Source organism: Felis catus, chromosome A3, assembly GCF_018350175.1.
Source record: "Felis catus isolate Fca126 chromosome A3, F.catus_Fca126_mat1.0, whole genome shotgun sequence".
In the NCBI taxonomy this organism is placed as follows: Eukaryota; Metazoa; Chordata; class Mammalia; order Carnivora; family Felidae; genus Felis; species Felis catus.
The window spans coordinates 21,800,820-21,824,911 of record NC_058370.1 but is presented as its reverse complement, the minus strand read 5'-3'; the positions used below and the strand labels follow the sequence as shown (position 1 = coordinate 21,824,911).

The 24,092-nt window shown below is 46.8% G+C and overlaps 1 protein-coding gene across 1 annotated transcript in view; it reads left to right on the top strand.

The window, feature by feature from the left end:
• Positions 1-24,092, top strand: part of CTNNBL1 (catenin beta like 1) — a 161,345-nt gene that overhangs the window by 121,833 nt on the left and 15,420 nt on the right. Inside the window, exons 12-13 of the mRNA XM_003983481.5 lie at positions 10,877-10,974; positions 12,983-13,063. Of these exons, the coding sequence (XP_003983530.1) occupies positions 10,877-10,974; positions 12,983-13,063 (179 nt within the window). The remainder of the gene's footprint in view (positions 1-10,876; positions 10,975-12,982; positions 13,064-24,092) is intronic.

The following is a 24,092-nucleotide window of genomic DNA, read 5'->3' as shown; positions in this document are numbered from 1 at the left end:
CATTGTTTTTGTACAATGTCTCGTGTACAAGTCTTTTTGTGGTCATGTATTTTCATTGTCTCTTGAGGGAATATCTAGGAGTGGAATTGCTGGGTCACTTGCTAGTTGTTCACATCCCTTTTTGATAGAATTTTGTAATTCAATTAAGGGAGGACCGTATAAAGCCACTTTTCTCCTTTTACAAACAAGGATATCGAGGCCCAGAGAGTAGGTGGAGAAGAGACCTATTCAGAGCCATATAGAAGATTTTTTTCAAAGTTTGGATTAGAAGGGACGCCTGGGTAGCTCAGTCGGTTAAGCATTCAACTTCAGCTCAGGTCATGATCTTACCGCTCATGAGTTCGAGCCACGCATCACATCGGGCTCTGTGCTGACGGTGCGGAGCCTGCTTGGGATTCTCTGTCTCCCTCTCTCTCTCTCTGCCCCTCCCCTGCTCGTGTTCTGTCTCTGTCTCTGTCTCTGTCTCTGTCTCTGTTTCTCTCTCAAAAACAAACATTAAAAGCAACAACAACAAAAAACAAAGTTTGGACTGAAATCCCTGTCTCTTACCTCTATTCTGGTATTCTTTATGTCACACTTTACTTCCCCTGAGAAGAAGGCAAGGAAACTGGGTTTCTTTCTGAAAAATCATTAACTGTTTCAGTTTTTGCTAAAGGAGGCGTAACTGTTAGACCCAAATGCTGTGTTTCTTTCAGATGTTTCTGTAATAATCTGAATATGGTCCTGTTTCTCCTCCACTGTACATTTCAAGAAATCTTCCAGAATGATCTTCTGGAACACAAATTTGACCAGGTTGCTTCCTCTCCATCATGTGTTCTGTAAGTCCAGTGGGATAGAGTCCTGACTCTTTAGTTGAAAGTGTGCAACGTTCTTGCTTCTCTCGCCTCGTCCTGCATCTCATCACCCACTCCCTGCAGCCTCTCCTGGTTGTGTTCCTTCGTATCCCTATGCCTTTCTTGCTTTTCTCTCTTTATTTTTTGAGAGAGAGAGAGCATGCATGTGCACATGAGTGGGGGGTGCGGAGCAAGGGAGGACAGAGAGAGAGAGAGAGAGAACGAGCATCTTAAACAGGCTCCAAGCTCAGCAGGGCTCGATTCCATGACCCTGGGATCATGACCTGAACTGAAGTCAAGAGACAGACGCTCAACCGGCTGAGCCACCCAGGCGCCCCATATCTCTGTATCTTTAATCTCTTGTGTATTGTTTACAATGACATTCCCCCTCTGTCTCTCTGATAAATTTCTCCTCATTCTAAAGAGGAGACTCTGAAGATTCCTTCATTCATCCAGACCCTCTCAGGGAGTCAGTTACTCCTTTTTTATGCATGTGTATCTCTGACAGCTAACTCTTAAACCATGGTGTTTTCACAGGATGTCATATTCAGTATTAGTTGAATTTTCCTGGCACAAGACTAGATGCTGAAGGTAGACAGATGAATAAGACGTGGGCCCCACTTTTGAGGAGCTTACCATTGTCGGGGAGATCCATACAGCAAAGTGGTTTCAATACTGCATCCCCGGTACCCGTGTGGCCAGCAGTCTAGGAGAGCCCACCTCCCCACAGCCTTCCAGACATCAAGTATTTTGAAAAGCTCATCAAATGAAACTACCTCATGGCTTTATCGGCAGTACTAGTGAGGTTGAATGCTGTTTAAATATGCTTGCTGGGTATTTTTAACTCAGGAGGAAAATAATCAAGTTTTATTATAGTGGAACTAATTAGGTCACTTCCTAGCTGTGAAACCCTGGGAGGCAAACTTCTTTTCCTGGCTGAGTCTCTAGTTTCTTATCTATAAAATGGGAAGAGTAACGCACGTGTTTCATAGGATTGCTGTGAGAATGAAGGAATGCATGCGAAGCACACAGAGGCACACAGTAGGTCTGTAACAAATACTGCTGCTTTAAGTCCCCAGTCTCCAGCCCAGCACCTGCCACGTATTCAGGATTCAGTGAATGTGTGTGAAAAATAGGAATATATGTATTTTGTATGTGTGTTTAAAGGCGCTATATATAGATGCTAACACAGATCCATCTGTCTTGAGAAGAGTGATTTGACTTGCATCAATATTCCACCGGAGTGGCTGAGCACACACGCGTGACTCTTCTTGGGTTCCCACGTCCCCTGCTAGGCAGATGTCCATTACAATGAAATGCAAAAAAGGAAAAAATAATAATAAAGGCAGAGGAATGTAATGTTGTGGCTTGATTTGACAGGGCCTCCTGCTACTTCAGCTGCTAGTGCCAGGCATGAAACAGATTAATCTGTACTCCAACACACCACTGCTGAAGTCAAGACGGTTTAATTAGGGTATTTTAAACATCCTGTTTGCATCGAGAATCTTACCAGAAAGCAGGATGTCTGTCTGTCTGGGGAAGTTCAGGGGGAGGTGGGGAGCAAGGATGGGCAATAAAACAGAGATGGTTTTAATTTTAGAAATGAGAGAAGAACACTTCGTATGATCTCCTTAAAGCAAAAGAGCTAATGGCCTTAGATGTTCCATGGAAACAAAGGCAGCTCAGCCGCATGGCCTTGAATTCCAAAGTGGCCCTGCAAGATCTTGCCAAGACATGGGCCTGATGGTTGAGGTACAGGGACTGTCTCCATCCTAAGTATAGAGCTCTGGCTGACCCATATCTTTCTTAACCATTTGGACCACTGGAACGCAGGTGCAGACTCTGAAGCTGGGTGGGCAGAGGGACCCTGAATTCATTGTCCAACCAGCCAGGCTGGGCCAGTATTTAAATGCCAGGCTGTGAGGATATTGATCAGCATTTGTGTTTATCCATGGTCTGCACCACCCGCCCCCTCCCCCTCCTCCCCCCCCCCCCTTTCCAACCTCCTCACCTTTCATCCTCCCTTCCCTCTGCCACCGGATCCCTTCCCAGTTCTCTGTCCATACCATGTGCATTCCAGCCTGATGTCTTCGATTCATGCTTCTCCATCTGCTTGACATGCTCTTATTCCCATTGCCCCCTTCTCCCTTCAAGGCTCTTTTCTTGCTTTCTTCTCTTCTCCTAGGCTCAGCGCAGTAGTATCTTGCCCACCAGTCTCCCCAAGATACTCTGGCTAGAGGAGGATTTGCCTCCTCAGTAGTTTCTGCCTCTTTTTCATGCACTATCACTTTCTATCAAGTAATTTTAGACATAAGAGACCACAAGCACCTGGAGGGAAGGATCAGTGTCTGATTGTCTTTGTCTTCAAACACTGTATCTTATACATTGTAGGATTCTATTTTTTGAATAAATGAATGAATCCGTGTCAGTTCCGGTGTCTAAGACCCCTGGAGGCTGCCTCCTGTGGCCCAGCTCTGCTTACCAGTGCCTCTTCTTCCTTTTCGGTGAATGTAATCTTCCCGTGACGCACGGAACCCAAACTTCAAGAGATGCAAGTAGGACACCTCTGGAATCTCTTGGCACAGAAGGATAAGCAAGTCATTTCGGGATTATTGCTGTGTTCCTTGTCACCTTCTTCCCCCGTTCCCCACCTTGAGAGACCTGTTAATGGAGCACAGTCCATTTATCCTTGACTTCAGGAACACAGTCTAGATCTGCATTGTAAGAACTAAATGTGCCCATAGAATCCCAAATGCTAGCCACTGTCTCTCTACCAACTTTATCACAGAGAACGTGGAGCTATGAGCTCACGACCATTCACTTGCCAGCATAACACTACAGCCCTGTGTCACTCCCAGGGGTCCCTGAGAACAGTGTTTTCCTCTTGTCTCGATCTATACAGCCAACCCTTCCTTACATTTCCTCCTCTTTCCTACCCCATCCCCAACTAAATTAGGGCGCTTCACATAGTGCTATGCATGTTCCACACGTGCCAGTTAACTGTGTACTCGATTGTAGCTGTCTGTTTCTTAGCCTTGCTCTCAGGGCAGTGAGCTCCTCTGGAATGGAGAGTCTTTTGACCTCCGTAGTGCCAGCACTTCGTACGTTGCCTGGCACATAGTAGTAGGTACTCAGAAGTCTGAGAAAAGGAATCACTGGTGTGGGCACCACTTCGTGCCCTGTTATCAATTGTCCTGTGGTTACAAAACTCCTAAAAGAGAGGGTGTTTTTCATTCCCTCTACAGACCACGTGCTGTGTTTTCAGTTCTGCAGCAAGAGCAAAAGGTGAATGATTACCCAGGCCGACTACATTTATTTTTATTAAAAAGTAGGACCCTCTCTGCTTATGGACGCCGTGTCCTTCAGCTTGCTAGTAAATAGCCACTGCCCACCTTAGGGCTGTCCGCAAGTCTCCCAGAACTTCTATCATTTGGCTTTATGGGTAGTCGCACATAAGAACTTTATTTTCATCTATCGTAGGATTAAAGAGTCTGAGTGAGGTTGGCCTTACTCCATTTTAGGGTCAGAACAAATCTTGAGTTATAGGAGATAACCCTACCAGCTAAGAATGTCGGGCCACCTAAGTCTCTGTTTTTCTCAGCACAGGCCAGTGAGGATGGTGCAGGCAGACTGAAACATGTTCGGTGGTAGGCATGTGATCAGGATGTGGTGTGGAAGGGGCTAGGTGGTGATCTATGACAAGTGCATGGGTGAGAATCTCCTCTGAGATTCTTCTTCAAGACAGCAACTCTCAAGTGGATGTCTGTTGGGTGCCTATTATGTACCTAGCTCGCTTGGCATAATGGATTTAATAGATGGAGGGGATAACCCCACTTTACAAACAGGAAAGCTGAGACTTAGTGATTAAACAGTGTGCCCATGGTTTAGTTTAACCAGCTAGTGAGTGCCAGCATCAGGATACAAATCCAAGTCTGTCTGATCCTAAAAGCCCCGCATAAGGTTAATCAGTTAATTTACTTGTTGGCCTTTCTGGAACAGGGTCTAGGAGTTGGACTTCTTGGTGTATCCATGTGTCTTTCTCAGCGGTGGACCACTGGTCGGCCTGGTTGTTAATGGGCCTGTCTGTGGGTAAATAGCTCTCCTTACAGAGAGGTGTTGTTTTAACCTCTTGGGATTTGGACCACCCTTTTTTAAGAATGAGGATGGGAAATGTTACCCATCCCATTCTTTACAAAAACAGTGAACACTGTGGGAGGCTAGTTGGAGTGACTGCCACGGTGTGGTTTGTGCCATTCTGGAAAGACCTCTGATCTGGATATACTAGGTCATGGGTTCTTAGCCAAGGAGCCATCCTTGAGAGATGGGAACACGCTGAAATTCCATGGAGATGTTACATTTGTGTAGATATTTTGCAAAGGATGGCATACATAGGGTTCATCAGATTCTTAAAAGTTTCTGTCATGATTTTAAAAGAAGATAAACTGCACATCTAGATTCGAGTGGCCCACAAAGGTACTTTTGATCTGAAGCAAATCACATCCCATATCAGGGTTATTGCTTCTATACTTGAAATTCCAGTGGAGTTGAAACAAAGATTTCTGATTCTTCTTCCGGCTCTGAAAATTACAGAATCCTAACTGACCCTAGAGAATCAAACTTTTAGTCCCCTTGCAGATACCGAGGGGTCTAACCCATTGTGTCTAATCACCCTTGAAAGTCCCTTAAAGAGATTTGAACTAAGGAAGAGGGCCCAGGACCACCCCTCTAGGCAGTTTCACTAATTAGCGTCTGAGGCTGGCAGTTGTCTGACTGTTGAGCAGGGCACTGGCAGGCAGGGGCTCACACTGGCACAATTTCAGTACTAGCTCTCTAATACTCCACTAAGACCCCAACCTCCCTACTTAGTGACTTGAAAATGTAGATATGCTTGGCCTCTCCCCTCGGGAGCCTTGTGGATCCCTTTAATATGTGTGTGTGTGTTCTGTTCTCCCTGGGCCCTGCCTTAGAGGTTGTTTTCTACAGTGGGAGTCCCCACATCCACCCCATCTGCGTTGACAGCTCCATAGCCGTCCTTCGCCTCCATTTTATCCTGTCGAAATGACAGAGCAGCTGAGCGGTGCCGGCCGGCAGATAAACCTGTTATCTCCCCTGCTCTCTGTGCCAGCAGCTCTCCCCATCTTCTTGGTGCATGAAAAATTGACACCACCTTGGGCTGAAATCTGTTCCTAGGGGAGCTACATTTATTAGGGGCTAATGAAACTGTGTGTGTGTGTGTGTGTGTGTGTGTGTGTGTGTGTGTGTGTGTGTGAGAGAGAGAGAGGGAGAGAGAGAGAGAGAGAGGGAGGGAGAGAAAGTGTAAAACTTGGGGTGGCTGAAGTGTTTTCCTGTCTGGCAGGCACCAGCCAGCCACAGCGCCCGGAGAGATGGAAGGTACGTAAGCAGCTTCGGGTCTCCTGAAATTGACAACCTGTTTTTTACTTAGAATCCCAAACAAATAGGTAAATGCCATTTGTTCTTAGTATATACCCCTGCAGTTGATCAAGATCTCTCCTGCTCCAGGCTGGGATGAGCTATAGGAATGCATGCTAATATGACCTAGTGCCAAAAAGATTATTCTGTGTATTACATTTTCCTCTTTGAAAATTACAGCTCCTGATACCTCACCGTTCCGCCAGCACCCCACCCCCCGCCTCACTCAGGTATACAGAGAATGGTCTCTTGTAGCTCTTTCCCGTCCATTCAATCAGCAAGAGTCAAAGGGAAAATTGAGAAGTTCTGGTTCAGTATCTGCAGAGCTGCCGAAAACCCAAAGTCTCTTCTTTATTTGGAATCTGGTAGAAACCGCTTCTGGAAAGAGTAATTCAGTAAAAGAGAGGAAAGAGGGGTTGTTATTCATGTCTTACTCCATATGGCCTTTTGCTTCGTTTTCCTCTCATTAAAACTGTAGAGTTTTTTTTAAATCCACATTTACATAGTGCCAATCTTTTGGACACAATGAGTGCCACATGAAGTACATCGTCAGGCTTTGCATGGTTTAGTTTCTGGTCTGTTTTATCTTTCATCTATAAAAGCTTTGATGTTTACCTTTTATATGTGGGAAGCATATAACAACATAGGAGGGAAGCTTACTGTTTACAGTCAGGCATCTTAGGTTCAAACCTAAGTTCCCACCACTGACTGAAGGACATGTACCTTAAGTCAGTTAACTAACCTCTCTGAGCCTTGGATTCTACATTTACAAGATGAGAATAGTACCTTTCTCACAGCTTAGTAGTGATGATTCAATGAGAAAATTGTGTACAGACTCAAATCAGCCTACTGTCATAGATACACAATAGGTGGCAATTATTATTGTACCCTACTTCTTGCCAGTAGGCATTTGAAGCCACTTACAGCGGACGGTCTGGTGGTACTAAACCTTAGGTTTGAATAAGAATTTGTCAAAACACAAATTCAGACTGGGGGAAATATTTGCAACATACATGACAAAAGGATAATGCTCTTCATTTACAGACAGCTTGTAGGAATCAAATTGGCAAAGGATAAGGCCAGGCAGTTCACCCATAAAGCAATACAGGTGGCCAGTAAATATCAGAAAAGGTGCTCAACCTTGTTTGTAACAAGAAAAAAACATGCTAATCAAAAAAGATCCCATTTTTCACCTTCCATGTTGTCATAATTTTTAAGTTGGATAGTATCCAATCTGAGTGACGATATGGGAAAACAGATACTCTTTTATAATATATATGTAATTCTGCTTCCATTCTGTGTGTGTGTGTGTGTGTGTGTATACACTGAGAGTGGGCATAGAATTGGTACAACCTTTTTGGCAAATAATATGTCAGTGTCTTTTGGCACATGCAAATAGCTTTTGACTCCCCCAATTCCACTCTTAGGAATTTGCACACGTGCAAAAGTGTATTCCTTACCAGAAATTAAAGTATACTTGCCAGAATATGTGCACATGGATGTTTATTGCTTCACTGTTTCTAATAGCAAAAACAAACAAACAACCGAAAACTGGAAACCACCTAAAGTATTAATGATTGGGTGAGGCACTAAATTATGATAAATAATGTCAGTGGAATTCTAGATGGCCATTAGAAAAAAAACTAAATATGTGCTGATATAGAAAGGTATAATATTTTTTTTTCCTCTCCTCTGAAAATGTACACAAGATACCTACCTGTAGGTTTTCTCCCCCTTGGGAAGAGGAAAAGGGTAGCGAGAGGAGTTTGTGAAAAGACAAATATTAGGTGTTCAATAAATATTTGTTGAATACATTTTATACCTTTGTGTATAGTCTGGTTTTTACCATGTGCGTCCATTACTTTTGTTTTAAAATCCATTGGTGGAGCATGGAGGGAATCACTAATAAAGCGGTAAAAGAAATTGTTTCCTATAGTTGAGCATAAATTCATCTTTGAGCTTCCCAGTAGCCAAGGCAAAGAGGGAACCCTGATAAGCACAAAAAATTCATCAGGAAAGAGAAACATTTTCCTAATCTTCATCTCTAAAAGGACTAGCTGCTAAGGGTTGGTCAGAACTCCCAATTTAGTCTTGTCCTCCCCAGCTTAAAATTCGTGAGTAGATTCTTGCCACTTTTCTTCATGATCCAACCTCTGCCACCTAACTGGCCTCCCCTCTTCCATGTGGATATGACATGGCCTTTGCATATATTGTTCCTTCTGCCTGCAGTGCTCTCTCCTCTTCTCTACCTGGTTGTCAGCCATGGCTGTTGTTTTGGGCTTTTTAAAGATTTTCAGTTGTTAGTTACCTCCACTGGTAATCCTTTTAGGTCAGATATCCCTTATCTGTGCTCCCCACGTCCCCTGTGCCTACCTCAGCGATGGAACTTGTCACACGGTACTGTAATTATTGTTTTGTTTTCCCCACTAGACAAGGAGCTCCTCAAGGTTAGGGATAATGTGTTGATTGTTTGGGGGCCCTGAGCACCAAGTGTTTGCCAGGCCCAAAGACCAGCAAGTGGTCAGTGAATGACTGAATGAGTAAGCTGAAGTTTGAGTTCTGCCTGTTTCACCAGTTAACTAGCTGTGCCAACAAGTGTTTTTTGAGTAGGGGAGTCAAGGAGAAGCCTCACTGAGAAGATCACAGCTGAATTAAACTGGGTGTGAAGACTGAGCCGTGCAGATAATCTGGTGAAGAGCATTTCGGGTAGAGGAGACAGCAGGCACAGAGGCTCCAGAGTAGGAGCGTGCCTGACATTAGAAGCAGTGTTTAGTCTGAGTGAGTTGGGGGCCATCGGAGGGTTTTATACAGAGGAATGAGGGGCTCTGACTTTGGGTTTTAACCTAAAGGATCATTCTGACTGCTCTATGGAGATGAGGCCAGGGCGGGGTGGGGGGGGGGGGCAAGAGTGGAAGCAGAGAGACCCCCACAAGTAGGCTGTTGAGTATTCCAGCCAGGGATGAGGGTGATTTGGACCAAAGTAGCCACAGTGGGGGCAGCAGAAAGAAGAGGTGAGATTCTAGGTATGATGTGAAGAGAAAGCTGACAAGGTTTCTTTCCTATGGGACCTGTGAGAAAAGAGAGAGAGAATAAGGGACATCTCCACTGTTTTTGGCTTGAGGAACTGGAGAACCTGGTTGCCATTAACTAGGTGGAAAAGACCGCGGGGAACAGATCTGAGGAGGCAGATCGGGAGTTTGATTTGGGACATACTCGGTTTAAAGGAGCTGTTGACAACCACGTGCAGAAAGCAGGTAGAAAGGCAGACACGTGAGTCTGTTCAGAGAACAAGACTGGCCCGTAGACCCGCGTTGTAAGTGGTTTTAAAAGCCGTGGGACTAGCATGGGGCTTCCCAGGGAAGTGAAGGTAGGTGGAGGATAGAATGCCAACCTACTCCAGCATTAAGAGATTGGGGACATAGGGGCGCCTGGGTAGCTCAGTTAAGCGTCCAACTCTTGATTTCTCAAGGTTCATGAGATCGAGCCCACATTGCTCTGTGCTGACAGCACGGAGCCTGCTTGGGATTGTTTCTCTGCCTCTCTCTCTGCCCCTCCCCTGCATGCGCTTGGGCGTGTGCGTGCTCGCTCGCTCTTTCTCTCTCTCTCTCTCTTTTTAAATAAATGTTTTAAGAAGAGAGAAATCAAGGACATGAAGAGGCAGGAACACTTCTGACATATGTGAGGAAAAAAACAGACTCAATCTGTGCTATGGTAATTGCCGACCTGTGGCTTTAATGAATAGTCAAGTGACTTTCTGAGAATTCAAGAGAAGTCTGACCTGTGAAGATGTTCTTAGTCCCTCTCCAAATAGAATATTTGTTGCCCACACGGTGGGCATTATTTCAGAATAAACTTCACTCTGCCATTTCTCCACGACTAGACTTCTGCTGCCTCCTTTTCAAGGTCATTATTCTTGATTTTAAAAAATTCTTTTTAAAGAAAAGAATCTCTTCACAGCTAAAGCCTATAATATACCCTTCAATTACCCTCTTCTTCCCAAGGTAGAAAAATAGTAGCTCATAATAGAAGCCTGTGGGTTATGTGAACTCAAAAAGCATTGTCACCATTTTGAAGTACTTACTGTCCAGCTGCTTTCGAACTTGAAGTAGGGAGTTTTAGTTGCACCAGAAGTGGCAACCCTGGAACCCTGTCACATTTCTTGCTTAATTCTGGGATGTTTACTTGGGAAAAGTGTAAGGTAATTTGAGAATATGATAGAATACATTTTACTTGGTCTTTATATACTCATCTCAAAGCTGATATTCATACTCTGTTCACAGGTTATTTCTGCAAATGGGAGATTAGTTTAAGGTTCTGTTGTGGCCAATAAAAATCAATTAATTCCAGGCAGACTAGAAATTCTAACTTAGTTTTGATTCACTTGCTCAAGTTGTCCTTGAGGATATCATCGCTTTTGAATATGTTTCTTGTGCAGTATGTGAAGATCAGTTCAGGTTTGCAATGACACAGTTTAGGTTCTTGTCTTATTAATCAATAGCGGCAGTCAGGGAGGCCTACTTACTCCTCCTCCAATAGAACCAGGGCAGGCTTGGAGAGAGGTAATAATTACTGCTCTGATCACAGCATGTTCTCTTTTCTCCTTCCCAACCCAGAGCATGTCTGTTCGATCCTGGCTTCCCTCCTGCGGAACCTGAGAGGACAGCAGCGAACCCGGCTTCTGAATAAATTCACTGAAAATGACAGTGAGAAGGTGGGTGCCTGCTACGCGGTAAGGAGGGGCCCAGGGCCGTCAGGGCAAAAGGAGTGCTGAGCTGAGCTGCTGCCCTAAAATACCTTCTCCAGCATTGCTTTGGGTCTTCGAGGGTGTTCTGGTGACTCTGCCTGTCCTCTCCAGATACATCCGTCTGGGCACAGTAACACCTTAGGGTGGCAGCAACCAGCACCTTAGGAAGATTTTTAGACCCAGGCAGAGTGGGTTGTAATAGGATTTGGGTTAAGGGTTGCACAGCATGGCAAAGCGATTAAGAACATAGCCTCTGGATTCCGACATGTGGATTTGAACCTGGTTTTGCTCTTTTCAAGATGTGTGCCACTCTGAGCCTCATTTTCCCTATCTGTAGGATGGACACATTAATTCCCATCTTGAGGAAGAGTCAGTGAGAGGAAGATTAAATGAGTCCTTACTAGGTGGTGGTGATGGAAATGAAGGCTCTGTTGTGGACATAAGGAAAGGGTTGAGCCTGTCCTTAGAGGGACTGTGGAACATGGGAATGATCACGTAAATGAGATTAGATAGATATTATGTTGTTGTCTAGTGTGCCATACCAAAAAAAAGATTTTTAACAGTGATAGGGCCCACCGTCTATTTAATGATTCCTGTGGATTGGATCACTCAGCAGGTCCCTTACATTCTTGTGTATATTCTCACAACACCGTGTGGTTTACCCTTTGTGTAGGTATTGTTCACATCTGCAGAAGAAGAAGCCGATGCTTAGAGTCATGTCATTTGCCCACGATCACTCTCTACGATGATCCCACTATTCACTAGTCACAAGTTAGGTCATTCTAGATGCATGACATTAAGGACGAAAGTCCCTTTGATTACATGCAATAATCTCGTTCCTTCCCACCGCCAGGTAAGGCTGAAAGTTTGTTGTACTTCGGAGAGAGGTTTATGACTGTCTCTCTGACCAGTTTTTCTAGCCTCACTGGCAGCATAGCATGGGGAAGAGGCCATCGTGAAGTCAGGCGTAGAACACCTTAGCAGTCATGTCACCCTGGTGACATTTAACATCTGTGCCTCAGTTTCTTCATCTTTAAAATTAGGGTCACTGTCTGTCTTTCCTGCCCACATGCTCAGGTTTTTGTAAGGTGTAAGGAAATAATGGACACGAAAATATTCGGTAAACTGAAATATACAAGATCTTGGGAGCGTCAGTATTATCCAGAGAGGGTTTGGGCACGGTCCTCCTGGACTCTGATGCCGTGTTGAAGCACCATCTGCTGTTAACCACTGTAAGCTCTTGAGTAAATACCAGGGTTGCCAAGAGCCGTGGCTGTGCCAGCCTAGTAAAGAGAGAGGTTAGAAGTCTAGGCTGGTTTCACAGTGTTTGTTCAGTCTTTTGGAAGTCTTAGGCAAAAATGAAACTTTTTCAAACCCACTGAGTGTTCCTCAGGCCATGTTTGAAGCGTGACTTTTGCTAAGTTGAAAACTGATTTTTAAGTTATCGCTGAGCAAAAGTCAGGGCCTTTTTTTAAGTTGCTGAAAGAGTTTTTTTTTTTTTCTTGTACTCTCTTCTGACTCGAAAGCAACTAAAGAGACTTTACGCAGACCTTTTTAAAAAAAGATCAGCTCTGGGGTAGAATCCGAACATGAAAGGTTTCAGTTGGAAAAAAATTTCTGTAAAGTTCTAAGTGAATATCAAGTATGTAACTTCAAGCTCCTTCTCTTTGCAAGAAGGGACTTGAATTCTTATTTATTTATTTATATTTAACAACTTGAATTCGCGGGAGCCCTGGCCAAGCTGGAGACGCAGCCTCCTTGTGGGACTAGGCCTGCGTTCAGACTGCATCCGCCCCAGGGGTCTGCTCGCTCTGCCCTGGCTCTTCCGGCCATTCCTGCTGGTTTCCTACGCAGAGCTCGTAGCCGACGTGGGAAGCAAGCGGTAGAGGGGCCTCCTGTTGGGAGGGGCTCCACTGTTCTCTTGCCTTGGTGTGCTTTTTCCTTCTCACTCATGTCTGAAACCTCTCTCTTTCAGGTTGACAGACTGATGGAGCTGCATTTTAAATACCTGGACGCAATGCAGGTGGCCGACAAGAAGATTGAAGGGGAGAAACATGTACGTATCCCTGCCTGTCTTTTGCCGGCTGTTGACTTGCATGCCGTTCGGGTCTCTTTGTACCTTCTCTCTCCCCCCAGGACAGGCAAGGGCACAGGTGCCACCTACCCCCCCGTGCCACCTAGCCTGGTGTTAGCATGGAGCGGATGACCGTCTGCCAGTGGTTATAACCGCTCTTCTAATAGGAGTGGAAGTGCTTTCGGAGGAAGGATCCCTGTCTGACCTGGGGGTCTGGGTGATAGCACGAGTACTCCTGACACGAGCAAAGCGCAGGGCTGTGACTTGGTACCACGTTGGCCGAGCTGGCAGAGTCTGTCTTAGTTCAAACTCCTGCTGGCTGCTGTAGTCGTAAGGGGAGCACCCGAGGGAAGGGTGATCTCAGGGGATAAGAACTGGAAAGGAAGTCTGAGGTCACTGAATCCAGATGAAAAACTGGAGACCCGGAGAAGGGAGACTCAGAGGCCCCGCAGCGGAGCCTGCATAGCAGGTTCCAGAGGACCGACCCTAATTTCTTCCGCTGGCAGCTGCTGAAAATGAAATTTGTTAGGTTTTTGTCTTGAGGGACTGTGTTTGCTGTGCTGGTGTCCTGCCTTCCGTACTTTCCACCTGATTCCGTTTTGTTCTCTGCCATCTCTGGCCTCTGCCTTTCTCATCTGTCTCCTTCACTGGGGCAGAGACTCTTGTGTGTCGTTTAATGTCGATCTGTATTCTCACCCCTGCGAGACATTCCTCAGTCTTTGGTCACATTGCAAAAGGATCCTTTCCTTGCTTTTTTCAAAGTCTGTAATAGACTTCATTTTCCTTGTGATCTTGATTTGCCGTATCACTCCATTCTCTTTTCATTCTTCTTGCCTTAAAGCGCTCTTGAGGCTTTTGACCCTCACTGGTGGGAGAGTCAGTTTCAGCGCCTGGTCCCATCGTGTTGGGACAGTCCGGCGGCGGGGCGGGCCGTGTGCACAGGGACTTACACTAGCATTTGCCCTCAAGCTAGGCCTCAGGCCAGAGCAAGAGCTTGGAGGGGAGACGGTGACCCTGTTGTCTGTCCTGTTTCTCTTCACCCCTCGTACCTACCCCTCCCTTTTTACAAAACATGCGCCTCCATTTATGAATGCCAGTGGACAGATAGCTGTAGTTATCATTCTTGTGATTTGCCTAAACCTAGTAAGTCCTCAGATGTTTGTTGATTGATTGAATTGACTGCCTGGGACATTCTTCGTTTATACGCTGATGCTACTGCAAGATAAAAGGCCGGGACTGAATTCTGAGGCTGGACTTCAGATGCCAGCATGTTAACGCACGCAGTTGCTTCGTTCCACCCTCCCACTGCCTTTATCTTGTCCTGTGATTGAGGTTTCCTTTTCCGTCTTTTCTTCCCTTTCCGGTAACTTGTGAGGATGGCCGCTTAGTGACTATTTAAGTGCCAGAGTGATGGCTTCTTTTTCTTCATCTGAATGATAATTAGAAACAAACTGAAATTTCCCTGGACTTTTGGAGGGACACAGCCATGAGACAGTTAGAACTCCAGCTCTGGCTGAAGACCCGTGTTATCTGCTAGAGGAAGTTTTCAGGGAGAGAGAGCACCTGGGAGTCTAGAGACCTGGAATTTTAGGCAAGCACCGCCTCTCAGTCCCTGCCTGGCCGTGGCTCATCAAACTATGCTTCATGTAGCCCGTTCCCTAACTGAAATGTAGCAGCAGAGGTGACCTCTCAGGTCCTCCTCTGCGTAAAGTAGTGCCTCAGGTTCAAGTGAACATCCTCTAGGGACCCTGCCAGTTTTTAGCAGCGGGGTGGAGGACAAGCAGTGAGAGGCTGATCAGTGACCGAACTGTCCCGAATACAGAGGAGCAGCAGCCTCGGAGAAAAGGTTGGTGAGTGGGGAGTCGCAGGACCCCGGGTTTGAATCCCAGCGCTGCCACGTCCTGGCTCTGAGACCTCGGACAGATGCGCTGACCTCTCTAAACTCTGGTTTTCTCATCTGTAAAATGGAAATAACACTTCCCTCTTGGGGTTGTTATAACACTAAGCATAAAGTATGTAAAGCACCTTGCTGAATTTGGAGGAACCGTGGCCCCTGCTTGGTGCTCCTAGCTTCCTTTGCAGTTCTTGTCAACTTTTAAGCTAGTCGGGCAGTCCTTTTCCTGAGGGCGTCCCCCTTGCCATCTGTCCTGGAAGGAGTCCCCCTGCCAGACCAAAGTTGGCACCGTCATCTACGTCATTTGAGGGGAAGCTGGAGTAGACGTTTTGCTGATGGAGACCGAGTAAGCTGCTGGGCGCGAGGGGGGGCAGCCTGCTCGCGGCCGGTGGGAAACTTGGCCTGCTTCCCACCAGATTATCTGTTATCAGCATCGAAGAGGGTGTGAAATTGATTAGCACCGACGGAGAGTAATTGCTGCAGCCACTCTGCCCCGGCATTCACCGAGCTTCTGTGTGCCACGGGCACCGGGGCCCCTGCCATTCCCTGACAGACCTCTGTCTCCTTGATGCCAAGGCCGTTTTGCTGGGCACTGGCAAACATTCCAAGGCCATTAGTGCCCAGCAGCCTCGGCGCTGCGCAGAGAGACGGGGCAGGGTGGGGGGCGAAGGATGCATGCGTGAGCAGCGCTCTCTGCCAGCACTCCGGCTCCATCCTGGCAGATGCAGCCGCCTCGCAGGTGGACGGTGACTCGGAACAAAACGACCTCCTTTTCACCTCTCCCGCATGCAGTCTTCTCTCTTAAGTCATGAGCAATTTGCTGCCTCACCCCACCCCGTCTCCATTAAACTTGGATGTCCTACACCCGTTGGGAACTCAGCAAATATTTGTTGACTCGAATTGAATGCTTATTTCTCAGGCATTTGATGACATTGACCGTTAGATCAGTAATGAATAAATATCTCACACACTTCGCCAAGTCTGCAACAAAAAAGACCTTAGATAACAGGGTCAGGTATTGACCCCGATACTGGGGGTCAGGTATTGACATTTTTAGTGTCTCAGAGCCCCCTTCTTCACTGCAAACTTCAGACTTCCTTGGGCACAGTGCAAATGGCCGTGGTTTGCAATTGACCCAGATTCACTGGAGAGAATCCAGTTGTTGGGCAAATACTTCTCAGACGCCTGCTCTGTGCGAAGCACTGGGCTAGCCGCCGGGAGGGGTGAGAGTCGGAGATGCCGGTGGAAGAAGGGGCCCCAGGGGCGGCGCTGCTGGTGAGGGCCGGAGGCCCCCGGGGAGCGGGGAGCAGTCGGCTGCGCCTAGGGGCACCCTCAGCCGTTCTGCGCATGAGGCAAGACTTGAGCCGCACTTGAAAAGATGGGAGACGTGTCAGGCATATCCAACTAAAGAGGAACAGGAGCAGCGGAGGGGCAGCAGGAAGCCAGTGGGGGGTGAGTGGTAAGTTAAACCACAGGAGCCCAGGATGAGAAGGGGGAGCACGGGCTTTAGAGCCCGACTTCTTTCTTGTTTCTGACTGGACAAACAGCTTAAGTTCCCTGCCTTATTTTCTTCCTTGGTGCTGTTTTCTTTTCAAGGTGTGTGTCCCAACCTGTGTACTTAGGGGAATTACAAAAGGAGGGATCTGGCGAAAGCTGAAAGCTGATTCACAGGGTTTGGCACATAGCCGGTGGCCAGACAATCTTCCGTTGTCTCTTTAAGGCCTGTTGGCATCCCCATCGCCCCTACGTGCACTCGCATTTTCCGACTCTCCTAGCGCGGCGAGATTTTGCATGATCGGGGTGCTCCCCATTTTGTTAAGGTCCTCTCCTGCCACTGTGCACTCCTTCCTGCCCCACAGCCTTTGCATTTGCTTCTCCCCTCCGTCCTGGCTCTTCTCGCGTGGTGCTTCCCTCCACCTTCAGGTCGCAGCCTGAATGTTACCTCCTCAGACAGGTTTTCAGTGATCACCGTAGGTAAGCGGCACCCCCGTCCCCGGTGCCTCTTCGCAGCCTGTCATAAGTTATTTGTTTACTGTGTCTCTGGTGTTGTAGTCTCTCTCGTTCAGCATATTCTCAGGACTTACATAGTGACCGACATGCAGTAAACGAAGGACCGTTGCTCCTGAGATGCAATTAACATTTGTCCTTGGGTATGAAGGAAAATTGAGGGTCCTGGGTTTTCTCTACATTATTCCGTAACTCTCATTTTCTTTTTCTTGACTCTCATTTTTCACCCTAATTTTTCTTTGCTCTATAATTAGCCCCATCATCCTGGGTGGTTCAGTCAGTTGAGTGTCCGACTTTGGCTCAAGTTATGATCTCACGGTTCGTGAGTTCGAGCCTCATGTCAGGCTTTCCGGTGCCAGCCCAGAGCCCACTTGGGATGATCTGTCCCCTTCTCTCGCTGCCCCTCCCCTATTTGGATGCTCGCTTGCTTTCTCTCTCCCTCCCTCTCTCTCTCTCTCTCTGTCTCTCAAAAATACATAAACGGTTATAATTGGTCCCATCGTCAAACTTATCTGAGGACATCCGTGTAGATTCTGTGGCCTACTGTGGCAGAGTTCAACAAGGTAAAATCCTCCTACTTAAGAGTCTACAGGACAACCTGGTAATTCCACACAAATTCAGTTCGAATCGCATTCCTGCAGTGATTTGTGACTGTCAAAGACTTCCACGTCGGGCACAGTGACGCGCTGCTTCCATGTTTTGTTCTGCGACTGTTTGATTCCAGGGCCACAGTGTATCTGGACTTGCCCTCGGGGCTCCTGGTTACAAGATTTGACCTGAACTTTTAAAGGGCATGCAGTTCTTAGACTCTTCTGGTGAGCAGCAGTTCTCCATGATCTGTAAATATTCAGGATGCTTGTCTCAGCAGATTTCACCTGACTCCCCCAACAACACAAAGCCCAGAAAATACCGAGATCCCTGGTGTTGGAAAGTTGTCTTGACTTCTCGTTGGTTCCTTCTGGCTTCTGTTGGTTAAATGTACAGAGACGCCTGGCTCCTGACTGTCAGAAGTGAGACATAATTATATAGGTACTGGCAGGGATTTTAAAAGAGGGAGGAGAGCCTTGGAGAGAGGTTTCCCTTTTTTAGTTCCTGGGAAAATTATACTCAGCAGGTTTATTCAATAAAGTGTTCTCACCACATACTTTGCACTGTAATGACTTACAAATTGCATGCTAATTTTGCCACAGTTAAATCATTCTAGGCTTTATCCTGGAAAGAGAAAGATGGACTCCTTGTAATGAAACAGTATCCACAGGACTTGATGTCTGAAACAGACTTGGGCTATTTCTTTAGCATTTGAAACTCATTTAAGGTTTTGTACAGAAGTGGGTAGAGCACAGGAATGCATGCGTGGGGTACGTGGTCCTAGAGCACTGGGTAAGGATATAGACAGGATAAGTAGGAGACCGCCGTTGATTCTTATGCTAACTGTGCTGCAAGCTTCCGGGACATCCTTAAAAAAGGAGAATCTTGCTAAGAGTTCCTCTCGGCTGTTGTTTAAACCAGTTCCCAAAACTTTCTCCATGAATGTTCGGTCCATGAATTTGCCAGAACACAGCCGACGGTAGAAGCCCGTGATGGTGGGGGAGGCTGTGTCCTGGTGCTTTTTCCTGTCGCTTAGACACCCACAGACTTAGCCATATGCCTGCTCATCCTCTGTGGCCCCCTGCCTGCCCCTTCCCAATCAGTCCACCTTTCTCCCTACCCCCGGAAAGGAAGTCAGAGGGGCTCAGTTCTGGTCCTGTGCCCCTGCCACTTGCCTCGCGGTGTGGGCTTGCGCACTCTGGCTTTTCTCATCTTCCCTGACCCCCGGTTTCAGTGGGTTTGTGGGCTCCCCCCTGCCATCCTCACAGGCTTGATGCGGGCCTGGTAAGATCAGAGCCATGCGCTGGTGACTCCCCAAGTGTCTGCAGACTCTCACAGGCACTCGCACAGGACATCACCTGTAGGCTTTGTGGCTCAGTGAGTCCAGAGCCCAGTCCTTGTGGCCCTAACTGTGTATCATCCTCCCCCCGCCCCCCGCCATGCCGGGGCCACTCACCAGTTTAACCAGGTCGAAACCTGGGCATCATCCTCTTCCTCCTTTCTCTCCTCCTCCTCCCACCGCGCATCCATCTGGTATAGTTTTACCTCCACCCTCTGTCCAGGCTCTTCGTGCTCCCCTGTCCTCACCACCGCTATTCACACTCGGACAGCCAGCATCTTTTCCTCCCGTGTTAGTGCCGCACCCTCCTCACCAACCAGTCTCCCTGCAGAGGTCTGTCCTCTCCGATTCATTCCCTGCACAGTAACCAGAGATTTTCCTAAAATTACAGCACATTACGGCACTCCTCCACCCAGACCCGGGACACGCTGGCTCTGCATTACCTGCAGGCTGTGCTCTAAACTCCTCCCGGGCCCTGCCTGCCACCCAGCTGCAGCCCTCCCTCACCGCCCTTCCCCTTGGGATGTGCAAACGCCGTTCTGTACCGCTTGCGCCTGCGTAACCTTTGCTTCCTCCAGCCTTCTGCTGTTTGCCCAGAATTCCTCTCCATGCCATCTTCCTCACACCCCTTCCCTGCAACTGGCTTATTGCTCCGTATCCTTAAGAGCTTTGGCAGAAAAGCCAGTCCGTAAATGCAGGTTGAATGTGTCCTGTGTGCCAAGCATGCTGCTCAGAGTTGCTGAGCAGGTTCTTGCAGAAAGCCTCCCCTGCCCTCCTGGCCCCACCGGGGCCCCCAGGGCCCTCCGGGCCCCCTGTGCGCTCCAGCCTGCACCACACAGACCCACATCTGGCTTCTGCTTCAGTTTCCTCATCAGGAAAAGGAGGGGAATAATCATACATATCTTGAAGGGTTGCAGGGAAGATGAAATAAACTAATACGTATAAATCACTTTGAATAGTTTCTGGCACGAGGAAGTACTCCGTAAGTGGTAGCTGTTATTGTAAGTGTTTTTTGGCCTGTATACTCGTCACTGTCTCCCTCTAAAGTTAAGACTTCACAAGCAGGGGCCCATCTTACTTTCTCAGCACCCCCAACAGGATTGTTCTTCTCTGGCCTTGTGTTCTTGTATCTGCTATCAGGGAAGCTCTCCGGTTCTCTCAAGGCTGGCTTAAATGTTGTCAAAATTCAAATAAGCGATCATGAGTATTTTTTGTTTTGTTTTTGCTTTTTCAGTACATTTAGAAATTGAAGGCACACCAGTCATGGAGGCATCATGGTAATGTGGAAGGAACATGAATCCTGAGGTCATATGGCCCAAGGTTAAATCTCAGCTTAGCCACAAGTGGACTCTGTGTTTTGGGAAATGACTTGCCCTGTGCATGTTTTAAGTTTCATGGCACTTTTACCAGAGGGTCATTTTGAAGATTAACGAGATTGTTTGTAGAAACCAGTCCTATGCTTATATGCTGGGCTGGCCTAACACGTAGTCTGTTTCTCCTGTGTGGGCAAAGCTCTGGCCTGAGATCCTTGGATTCTTGTCAGAGCTGGTGTCAGTTAGTTATGTGTTCTAAAAAAAAAAAAAAAAAAAAAAAATATCCCTTCTATTAATTCTCCAGCCTCGGTTTCCCTGGCTAAAAATGACTGGCAATGTCTAGGTTCCTCCTCTAACAGCCTGCCCTATTTTAGAAGCTCTTAGAAGGGGGTTTTATTCGCCGCTGTTTGTGCACAACCCCCCTCCCCCCACCACACGTCTCCACTTACCTGTCTCTCCCATGGCTTAAACTCTCCCCCTTGCTTTTTAAGAAAAAAAGAAATGGGACTTTTCTAAATGGTGGGGCAGTTCTTGCCCACGACTACAGACAGTAACTGTGACCCGTCGGGGCTCTGAGTCACGTCCCCTCTTATTAAGGCAAGAGGGATTCTTATTGGCTTCGTAGCAGCTTCTTTTATGACTGTCTCCTTCCATCAGTGAGGGGCAGCTCGCTGCCTGTCAGGGGCAGATTAGAAATGGCATCCACATGCTCATTTGGAGGCTTGCGACTTGCCTGCTGAGAGAGAGAGAGGCGCGCGGAAAGGTGGTGATTTGGTAGTGCTCCTGACGACAGATTACCATTTAAAGTGAGGATGTGGCTGGGGGAGGGGAGGGACAACGCGCAGGCCTGCAGAAACGACACCTTGACACCACACGTACCACCTCCTTGTGTATCTTTGGAGACGAATCTGTTTATTTTAGCAGCCCCCAAACAGGCTGATGCTGCTGCGAATTGCAATCTGTTCTACTTAATGCGCCATTCACTGAATTACCATCTAAGTTTTTATTCTAGCCCTCTCTCGTGGAATGAACCACACAAAACCTTTCAGAGTGTCTTTTTTTTCCCCCCAACTCCCCCAGATTGCATGTGGAATTTGCCGGCCAACTATAAATTCTTCCTGCCCCCCTGCCCCTGTCCTCTTTTTTAAAAAAATTTCTTCAATTTACAAGGAAAAGACAGGCCCAGGAAACCAGATGACCTTATATTTAATGCTGCTGGTTTGCATTAGTCCCTAGATAAGGCATCAAGAAAAAAAAAAAATCCTATCTATTTGTTCGTATGCTGATACTGGAAAAGGTCTATAAAACAAAGACTTTTTCCTTCTTTGAGCTATGAAAGTAATCACAGGCTTGGAGCCAAACTTCCGTGGGTTTTATCCTGTCTCCAACTCCTACTCGGCCATGAGCTTTGTGGCCTTAGGAGATATATCACTTCCTTAAGCCTCTGTTTCCCGTCTGAAAGGTGGACATAGTCAAAGTTCCTGCCTCCTGGGGTACTTGCTTGTGAGGAAAAGATAAGAAATCCATTGAGTGCTTAGCCCGGTGCCTCACACACAGTGAGGCCTCTGGAAATATTGCTATTGTTGTTACCCGTTTGTTGCCTCCCGTCTCCATCACCAGAGGGATGAGACAAATAGAAAAAGGTCTTGGATGAGGAAATCACCTTCCACCAGAGTCTTTAACCGAAACTCAGTGACAGTCATTTGACATCTGTCTCCATTTTTCCATCTGTGAAATCTGAAAATGATATTTGAAATGTGCGTGCCCAGCACAGGGCACAAACAGCAAGTGAGGTTAATGAAGATACCCTGCTTTCAAAGGTAAAAAGTGCTTATGTGGATGTTGAGTTGTCATTGCTTCACAAAGAAGACAGTCACCTTCTCTCTCCTCAGAGGTGAGAGTTGAATGAATGAATTTGTGAAAGACTTCCTTTAAATTTTAACTCTCCTGCCTCATTTCAGATACAGTTTAAAGTACCGATAGATTTGCACTCTGACAAATTTTTTTTGAGACAGAGACAGTGCACGCAGGGGAGGGACAGAGAAAGAGGGGGGGAGAGAGAGAGAGAGAGAGAGAGAGACAGAGAAAATCCTAAACAGGCTCCACAATGTAGGTGGGGAACCCAACGCGGGACTCGAACTCATAGATCAAACCATGAATGACCTGGGCCAAAATCAAGAGTCGGATGCTTCACTGATTGAGCCACCCAGGTGCCCCTGAAAATTTTTAAAGTAATATATGTTTACTGAAGGAAGTTAGTGGGTTTTGGGGATTTCTCTTGAATCCCTATTAGTCATATTGCCATTTGAAAAGCACTCGATTTACGTGTCCAGATTGTTTTAGGATGGCCTATCTAATGGAACAGCAGATCCGGGGCTTGTCTCTTTGTTGCAGGGAAGATTAATTTATTGTGAGAGGATCAGCTGATCGTCAGTGCCGACCATTGTGTCTGTCAAGGTGACAGTTCATGTCTCCTGCTTGAGGCGTTTCTGACCGTGGCTCTTCTGTCTGGGAGCACGTTAGTCAGTAGCTTCAGTCTGTCCGTATATATACCCAGATACAAGCAGAAATCCGTCACCTCTGGTTGTGGAGGTGGCTCACTGCTAGATTTGCCACACGTTATCTAAGCTAAAAGGAACCTTCTAGAGCACCAGATGAGGGCAGCCAGAAGAAGGCCCGCTGTCTCTGCCCGTCCAGCAGTCAGCACAGACATAGATAACTGATCTCAGTGCTCTTGCCCCCCAAGCTCCAGTTGGCCTCACAGCCCTTTTCCATGTAGTACTTGAGAGCCATTGCAGTGAGCTAGAGGGGACGCTCTGAAGAAAACCTGTTTCCCTCCCTGATCCAGTGCAGGCTTCTTGTTTCCAGGCAAAGATACTGAGACACGAAAAGTTAGATGACTTGTGTAAGGACGCTGGTAAGTTAGTGTTAGTGGGATCCGATCTTTTTTGTATAGTGCTCTGTCCTGCTTTGGCCGAGGAACGTGTTTGTAGAATTTATACATCACAATTCAGAGAAGTCCCAGTGTCTAATTAAATGCTTCTTATAATGTCAGAGTGTCTCTTAAAAGGGAAAGAAGGCAAGAGAGCTTGGGTATCTTTTTTTAGAATGAGGTATTTGTGGCCTGTTGTACCCATGTACTAAGTTTAGCACCCATGTGCTAAGGACTCGGAGCTGCAGGTTTAATCTCTGCAGGGGCCAGCTAGCTTCACCCTCTTCTTTATCTGCTTGGCTTTGAAGCATGTCTTACTGGTCATTTGGGCATAAGTCATTCCCTCCCTACCGCCAGGCAGTGAAGCAAGTGTGCTACTTGTGTGGCCACGAGTACATACCCATCAGAGTGTTCTAAATCAGACTCCTTCAGTTCTTCCAGAACCTTCTGTGAGGGAAATAATAGGGTGCAGAGAAGCTCGTGATGATGGCTTTTTTCATTCCTCGAATGTTTATATTACTTTCACATTACTTCGGAGACTGAATCCTAGCCAAACGGTCACGAGCTGTGTCACACGGGCAGCCGTTTTAGAGTCTCAGACACCCTGAGAGTCGTTCAGAGGTTAGTTCTACGTCCTTATCTCCGCATCAGTTTTTTTATCTTGTGTTTTGGAATCCCAGAAAAGGAGCCAGAAATTCTGTAATCCGTTGATAATTAAGGTGATCTATGATCCTACTTCTGAAGACAGACCAAAACTTAAGAAGATGTTCCTAAAAGAACTGTAGCCACACTTTCTTAGTTTCCATCAGAATGATACATAATCATCCTCCTCCCTTTATTTCCCTTTAAACACAGAGTACACATTTGTGTTCAACTTCCCTGAATCCATTCAGCAGTAAATATTCCTGCCACAGAGTTGTAACAGGCTAGATAAGGTG